Here is an 8,819-nt window from a genome sequence, read left to right as displayed (position 1 = left end):
ATCAATCAACACATTGAATGGATAAATGAAAACAAAAGTAAATGTGTATTGTGTAGTTTAAATGGAGAGATAACAACTCTTACATCACGCATTCTTCCATTTAGGTAGGAATTTACTAAAAAACTTTGATGTATACAATTCTCGTACAAACCTACTTCGACTAGGAATTCTCAAGTTACCTAAGTCACCTAAGTCGAAACTCTTAGTAATGTCTCAATAAGTTAAGACTATTTAATGATTCTCGGTTCACCAAAAGCAATAACTTTCCAATGTTTAGATTGATATTGTCAACTTCTCTTCATCATAAAATTCAAAAGTCAATCAAAATTTCAGAATCTAAAAGTCGAAGCCGTAAAAAACAAAGAAACATTAAATGTTATTCGACTATTAGATTCTGAAAATCTGATTGACTTTTTACATTTTAAGAAGCATTCCAGTCAATCGATAGTTGGTAAGATACTGTGTTAGTTACTTTATCTGATAGTCATTGAACACTTGAGTTATTGTATCTATCTTGATCTGTTACTGTCTGACTGGTTAGAGTTGAATGACCAAATTCTGAGCATTTCTTCAATAGAGCGGTTTGGTTAGAAACGGATACAAGTGATGATATTTTGATGATTGCAGTTTGAGCTTCTGATAGAACATGAGCGACTAGACTTGTCCGGAAGATAGAGTCATGTAATTACATGAGAATAACAGTTGGACCTGAAACAACTCGATGTTAATTTTGTCATTGTCAAAACTTAAGGTAATTTAAACATAACAATTTTCTCTTTTTCGATTATGACAAAATCAAACTGCAAGACTAAATACAATTGTTTTTTAAAAAACAGTTAAATATGAGAGACAAAATTAAACAAAATGCATTTCATTGAAAAAATGAATTGACATTGTTACAAGTACATGAAAATTAAAACTTTTTACATCTACAAAACAAAAATCTATCTCCTAAGACTTGAACCGCGACTTCTACCACATCTCATTCTTCTGTTTTCCTCATCTTGCCTTATCCTCTTTTCAGCTCTCTGTCTTTTCATATTTGGCTCTATTTGCCTTTCTCTTTTGTCTATCCAGATTCTTGTAATCTGTTTTTTTTTTTTTTTGCATCATCATGCTACATAAACTCAAGAATCTCCTGCAACTGGCTACCAAGTGTAGTCTGAAGGTGATCAAAGCATCCATCCAAGCGATTTTTCACTTGTGTAATCAGCACCAACAATTCAACATTTATGTTTGCGGCTTGACTCTTCATTTTGAGCTGGTCAGAACCAAGATTGTTGCAGAGTTTCGCAATGAAGCTTATATCCTTGAGAATCTATAACTTGAAGTTATCGAATTCCATAGTATGTGCAAAATACTCGTTATCCTAATTGTTGATAGACTTGGAGGCACATCACACCTGACTCAAATATAGAATCTTTATAAATGAAATAAATATGATTGAATTTTTCTAACACAAGAATTAAATATGCACGGTTTTAAAAAAAAATATGATATATCAATTAATCTATTAATATTTTAAAGAAAATTTATGACCGTAGTAAGACTCTCTTACAATTAAACCTTATTAAAACAGAAAAGTTGCCTTGAAAAAAAAACCGAAGGGTTTGTTAAAAAAAAACCGAAGGGTTGAAGTGCATGTGGAGCATAGTTGGAGGGTCATTTTAAAATTAACAGAAAAATAGGAAAACTCCAACTCATCGATGTTTGTTGGATCCGCGGGGTGAGATTCCGCTGCTCTCTGCCCTCGATCAGATCCCATTCCATAAAATATCCTGGCGGCTTCAACTCGGACTCATACACATACATATATAAGCAGAGGCTGCGAGTGGACACAGAAGAGTTGATATATAATATATATATAAGCAGGGATGGTGAGCAAAACAGAGGAGGAACAGCTGAATAGATTGGAAACCCAAGTGCACAATGGAGGAGGAGGCGCGTGGGATTACCTCTGCCTCCTCAGAAAGCTCAAGCTCCGCCGCTCTGATAAAGTCTTGAAGCACGGCGTCCCCATTCTTAACGACCACAAGAAGAGATCTGCTCTTGGCCCTGAAGGTGGATATTTATAAAAAAATTCAAGACTTTTGGTTATTTTTTTGATCTTTCTAACCAATTTGAGGCCTGCTTGACGTTTTAACATGCTTTTTATTTACTTCAAGTCGATGTTATAGCGAGAATTAGAAAAAAGAAGAAGTGGGTTTCTGATCGTCAATCAATATCTTGATTTTTATGTTACGACAGCTTCTATTAAGAAACAAAGATAGCATCTTTCCATGGTTTTGAAGTAGAGATTGGGTGTGTGAGCAGTTGGAAATATTGTTTTCATGAAATTTACTGTTTGACCCCCTCTTGCTTATTCTCTCGGGAAATGTTTATATCTGTGATGCTGCGTGCGCGATGGATATTTGTATTATTAACTTTTATGTGGTGTAATGTCAATGAGCGGAGGTTGATTTCTTTTGTTAGTGTACTCTCAGATAAGTATTCTATTTGCTATGAAGTGGCAAGAGTCGCTAGGAATTCTTAGTAGCCTCAGTTGTGAATGATAGGTTCACGTTCTATGCATTTTCTAGAATATTTATTAAATTTTTATAACTCTAATATTACCATAAACACTCACATCTTGTTATATAGATGAGGATTCGCTTTGCTTCTGTGATTTTTTTATTTAGAATTTTTTTCACGTGTTGATGTTGAGGAGAGATGAGGATTCACTTATCTTCTGAGATTTTTTATTATTGGAATGTGCTAATCCTCACATTTCTTGCGTGGTTCAAATATTTATGTTTTGTCAAATAGCAGTAATACATTACTTTCAGTCATTTTTGTTTGCTCAAACATGCTTCTTGACTAATGTCTATGATCAGAGAAAGTTATAATTGAAGTCTCTTTCCAATAAAAAATTGAAGTAAATTTACCGGCTAGCGTGATTCATTCCTGATGTACTGGAGCACTTCTTTTTACAAATTATCTTTTTTTTATAGCAAACTATATTATATTCATTAATTGGAAGCAATGATTACAGATATCGGACAAGTGATCTGCATATAAAGAAATGAAACAGACAAAACCCCAGCACAAATCAACAACATACATAACTACAATTTCTTGCTAAGTCTAAAATCGAGAAATTCTTAAAGTCTACATGCTTCCCAATCCAGCTAGATGCCCGAAGCTTAATCTTATCCCAACACTTTTCAATCAACTTTTCTAAGTTTTAAAAAATCTGTCTATTCTGCTCCAATCATACTGACCAACAATTACAATGAACTATTACTGTCCAAAAAAATTCTACCCCTCTACCGAGATCACGTCTAAGATCTACTGCAAATAGCTTGTGCGAAGATCTTGGAGCTACCCAAACCAAGTCTATCTCCTCCAAAGCTCTGGTGAAGGAACAATGAATAAGTAGATGATCCTGCACCTCGTTTTGGCACATCACACACTAATTTGGACACAGAGCACACGAAGGCCATTTCTTTTGCATCACCTTTTTAAAAATTCTCAACTCCTTGTTAAATATTTTACGTGGTAATGCTGACTAGGATTCATGTTTCTCAGGTGATGGGTTTAATAATTGCATCCTTTGTGCTATATATCTTTTGATTAATACCTTTTCCTTTGTTTTTGTCTTTTAAATGATGTAGAATGGACTTTATACGAGCAAGTCTGCATTGCAGCCCTGGACTGCCATCTGCTTGATTTGTCAAAGGTACATCTTTTCTCACCAGTAATACTTGAATATATATTTGCATGCCAACCATTAAATTCAGGAGTTCCTGCGATGCTCCCGGCTTCTGTTTTTTCTTGTTTTGAAAATTATTACATTTTCCTCTCGAACTGTTTGCTGTTAAAGTAGTCATGCTAGCCATTTCTTGCGTCGGAGCTTTTACAAGCGTGTTCAGGATATCAGTTAAAGAGCTCAGAGTCCAAAACGTATGGTCTCTCAAGGGATCGAATACCTTTATGGAATAAATTTTTTTTTCTTTTGCTTTTTTGCAATGTATTGAAGTATATACCCCCATGCGGGTATGGATTTCATAATTTAGTTTTATTAAATTATTGTTTGTGTTGCTAGAGAAGACCTTGCCTCTCTTCAAGGAAAGATAGGAATATGCTGGGGGCTAAAGGGGGAAATTTAGTCTTTCTTGTTGCACTGTGGAGTGTGGTGCCACTAACTGACTTATTTTCATACACTTATAGTTTCTAGAGAATGTGAAGGCTACCCGATTTTCTTGGAAATTCTCGTCACAACATATTGACTTGTATATTTGACTTGAATTTGTGATTTCACTTCTTATAAACTAGAATTAAGTGGCTCGTGGGGCTTCTGTAATGGCATGAATTTTGTGTTTTGGCTTGTAAACTGTACTCACTGGGGTTCTGAAACGTGGAATTTGTATTTTTTGTGTTGTTTACTTTTGAAACTCTTATAGTTCTTGAGCATGAACTTGATGTGTTTATTCATAAATTTTGTTTCAGGAGTGTATAAAGGTCTTAAAGAACAAGTTTCCTGGGAGTAGAAGGGTTGGTGAGTTGAAATAATTTTCAGATAATATATGCTTCTATATGTTTCTAGGAGCCGGATTGTCTTTCATAATCTTGCTCATAGTGGCTTGTCTTGTCATATATAACCATTACTTCTGCTATTCCACCACTTTTAAAGGCAAGAATTTGTAGCATTTCAAGTTGTTTCTATTATTAAATTTCGCTTCTATATTGCATGCTCTTGGATTGAATGAAGTTATGAACTATCTCTCCCCTCTCTCGTCCATTCTTTTCTGTGTTAGCACATTATAAAATGAGTATATTCAATAAATTTATCCTGTTCCCTTCAATTTTTTTGTTTTCCAAGACAAAGGGAACTTTTTGCATTTCCCTGGTAATACCAAGCGACATATGAGGTTTGTAAAATCCCCTCCAGGAGAGGGATTTGAATAATCATTGCCTTCCCCTCTTCCTATCAAATGGAGTGAAAGCATCATACCACATCAACTTGCAATGCTCAGGTTCTATGTTTGTGTATCTGAGTGAAGGGTTATGGTATTTGTATCAATAATGCTAATAAAATTGGATGGAGCTACCACTTAGTGGTTCTCCATGTTATTTGCTGAATATGTATTTTCCAATCTTATTTTTCAGCTTTAAACCAGTCCCCAGTCTCCACCTTGTTCAATTTTAAAAAAACTGCTGCAGATTCTTCGGCAACTTTTTGGGAGATGAAAAGTGAAGTGATTGTGTGCAAAGTGCACTAGCAGCTTTTGATCTTCATATAGTAGCTGCTCATTTTTTGCCTATCATGCTTTCTAAAATTTCAATATGCATTTAAATGTAAGATTTTATTTTGTTTTATATTGGCTCGTTTCACCTTTTTGCACTTGCAGGTAGGCTGGAAGCAATGTTTCTTGAAGCCAAGGGGTTATGGTCAGAAGCCGAAGAGGCTTACAGGAGTCTGTTAGAAGATAATCAATTCGATCAGGTTGGTGAAGGCACTCATCATTTATTGGATAAATTTTTTAAGTGACTAAGTTCCTTTATTGTTGTAGAAAATATTTATTCTCTTTATTGTGTTTTTGAAAGGAACAGTGTGCATGCATGTTCATAGTTCTCATGATTTAAATATTCAGGTTGTACACAAGAGGAGGGTGGCAATGGTGAAGGCGCAAGGCAATCTTTCTGGGGCAACTGAGTTGCTTAACAAGTATCTTGAAATGTAAGTAAGATGCCAAGAGTTTTGTTCTTGATTAATATGAAAATTATCTCAAATTGCATAATGGAGAGTTTTGACCATTTTCCAGATTCATGGCAGATCACGAGGCATGGAGGGAACTAGCTGAAATATACGTCTCTCTACAAATGTAAGTCTATTCTTTCCATTTTTTCTTCTCAAGGTAGGAGTGAATGTATGGAGGGAATCGTGTCCTCCAGACAAATTGCTGTGTTCTAGTTTGTCTAGCTGAAATATACTTATCTCTACAATTGTCAGTTTATTTTTTCATTTTCTCTTCCTGAGGTAGTGCTGAAATGTAGTGAGGGGAATCTTGTCCTCCAGAGAAATTGCTAAGTTCTATCTGTTCTTTAAGTTACTTTTTCTCTGCTTACATTTTAGGTATAAGCAAGCTGCCTTCTGCTATGAGGAAGTTATCTTAGCTCAGCCAACAGTTCCGTTGTATCACCTTGCATATGCTGATGTAAGTAGCTTTTCTAAAGACTTTTCATTTTCTTTTCAATCAGAAAGAATGTTGAGATTTAGAAGCATCAAAATGAATGACAACATGGAGAGAAAATAGCGACATCACTGAGCAGCTTTTCTGTGATGCCGCTTTCAGTATTAAAAAAATGTATGCTTGACCAACCTATAAATACTTAGCTCAATTAGAAAAAAGAAAAAGAAAAAAAAAGGGGCGAGGTGAAAACCTTTTCTCTATATATATGAAAATCAACAGTTTCCTAATACCCAGATTTCATGATCAAGACACTTTGAAAATAACTGATACTGTAACTAGATGAAACTCATTGGTAAACATATTTTTAAGGGTTAAGTTTAACCAGTTCTCCTGAAGCATGAAGAAATATCCTAATTGGATCACATTGGAAGATGGCATGAACAATGACTGGAGCCTACCTTACAACCATAATTATTTCATCCACAATCGACTTTTTTATGGGTCCGATCGAATTATATTTATTGCGCCTACTGATGTGTCAATTTAATTGTCCATAATATAAACTGAAACCGATTGCTGAAAGGTGTAGCGCTCGTAGAGGATAAGAATAGGGAGATGTGTAACACGGTTTGGTCATGTGAAGAGGAGACCAAACAAGGCTCCAATCCGACATATATTGGCAGGTTAATGGAAGGAGTAGAAGGTGGGGTAGGCCATCGAAAGCTCGTATAAATGTGGTTAAGGATGATATGTTAGATTTTGGTTTAAAAGATGACAAGTGAGAAAATCGCTTAGTTTGAAGAACTAATATCTATGTAGTCGACTCGCAACTAGGGAGAATGTGCTATGATGATGATGATGATTGGGATTTTACTTCACTTTTGGAGTGGCAAATAGTATTTTGGTGTATGCTGTTAAGAAGTCCGTTCTTTGAAAATTTGCACGTAGCTTGATTTTATTTTAAATTGCTCCTGACCATGTTCCATAAATACTTATACTGAAGCTGGCAAAGGTTAGTTTTTGATATTTCAAGTTTTATAGCGTGTGCAAACTTTTGGTAATTTCGATTTATAAATTGTTTTTGTATGTGGTATAACTATGATCACATTATGGAATCAGTTGTTTCTTGTATCTTTCTGGCTCAACTAGGTGCTTTATACAATTGGTGGACTTGAAAATCTTCAAGCAGCGAAGAAATATTATGCAGCTACCATAGATTTAACTGGTGGCAAGAACATTCGAGCTCTTTTTGGCATATGCCTGGTTAGACTCTCTCTCTTTCGTGCCCTCCAAAAAATATATATAAAGATACGTAGCCCAAATATTTGAGTCCATTCCACAGGGCGCACACTTTCCTCGTGTACTGTATAGGTCACGATTACTAATCGTTCTTTTGATAGTCTGTTCTCTTGATAGCCTGATGCATCATTTAGTCCTCTGCGTCTAACATTCATTATGAAAGTGAATATTATGAAATTGCTATTTAAAGTTAACTTTTGAATTAGAATAAAGACCATTTTTGTTAAAAAAATTGACTAGTAATTCCGTACACAAGTTTATTTAATATGTATATGGCTTTGTAAATATATTTGAGTTAGGAGCTTCAAAAACCATTCGAATTCCTCTCTTACCCTCTCTAAAGAAAAAGTAATAAACATGGTTTAGGTATTTGCCATACAAAGTTTTGGTACTGCCTTTCTTGCAAGTAACCATGATATGCAGCTGAATTAAGTGGTTGTTTCAGTGTGCTTCTGCCATTGGGCAGCTGTCAAAAGGGCGTAACAAGGAGGATAAAGAGAGCTTGGAAATGCAAGCCCTCTCAGCTGTTGCTTTGGAGAAAGATTACAAACAGAAATCTCCTACCAAACTTACGCTTGTTAGTTCCTGTTTGAGAAGTTTGAAAGTGCCATTATGATATCCAATCTTTCAGGATGATTGATGTTGCTGGAATAAGAAACTCCCTTTTGAGAGACTTGAAGTCATTATAATTATGTATTCATTGCTTTAGCTCGATCATTGTTGATTGAAATGTCAAGTTCCTAATTGAGAGACGTGAAAGACAGGCCAGGGTTTATTTACCTATTTAATTTGTTAGGAGGATATATTTTTTCAACTAGACTTCATGATTGGAGTACATCATATGTTCTAAAGGCTGAGGTTTTAGTTCTAAGATTTTCCTGGAGGTCGGTCCTAGTAATTTATTTTACCGAACTTGAAGCTTGGATAATTTTTTTTTGAATCTGATCATCTTTTTTTTTTTTTGGTTTCTTTTTTCTTTATAGTTAGTATTATAAAAGGTATATTTTTAGTACAACATTGGGGTGGAAGGTTTTGATCTTCTACCACTTCTCCCTTCTGTTTGGGTCATTGGGTGGCTCCATGCCATTCCACCTAAGAGGGGGTTGGTACACTGCTGAATACTCTTTCCTGTTATGCTGGTTTTTTTTTTATGAGGCGCAAACGGGAGAATTTCTCTTGGAAGCGGAAGAGCTGTTGAAATTTCGCGAAACCATCACAAAGGTTTATGTACAAAGGACAGACAAACCATTATGGATTGTATATGAAGACCTGGAAAGAGACGTAGCAACAAAATCCCAAGCTTATGAAATTATTGATAGTATGTTGTGATATCTTTAATAATTCTGT

The 8,819-nt window shown here is 35.1% G+C and overlaps 1 protein-coding gene across 1 annotated transcript; it reads left to right on the top strand.

The window, feature by feature from the left end:
* Window positions 1-1,685: 1,685 nt before the first annotated feature.
* LOC140985112 (uncharacterized) lies at window positions 1,686-8,409 on the top strand. The gene is made up of 9 exons (XM_073452868.1): window positions 1,686-2,061; window positions 3,654-3,718; window positions 4,489-4,537; window positions 5,391-5,485; window positions 5,634-5,719; window positions 5,805-5,864; window positions 6,116-6,197; window positions 7,323-7,436; window positions 7,918-8,409. The coding sequence occupies exons 1-9, from the start codon at window positions 1,875-1,877 to the stop codon at window positions 8,086-8,088; spliced, it is 909 nt and encodes a 302-aa protein (XP_073308969.1). The 5' UTR covers window positions 1,686-1,874; the 3' UTR covers window positions 8,089-8,409.
* The last annotated feature ends 410 nt before the right edge of the window (window positions 8,410-8,819 follow it).

The sequence above is a fragment of the Primulina huaijiensis genome, chromosome 9 (assembly GCF_012295235.1).
Source record: "Primulina huaijiensis isolate GDHJ02 chromosome 9, ASM1229523v2, whole genome shotgun sequence".
Taxonomy (NCBI): Eukaryota; Viridiplantae; Streptophyta; class Magnoliopsida; order Lamiales; family Gesneriaceae; genus Primulina; species Primulina huaijiensis.
This window is presented reverse-complemented; position numbering and strand designations above follow the sequence as displayed.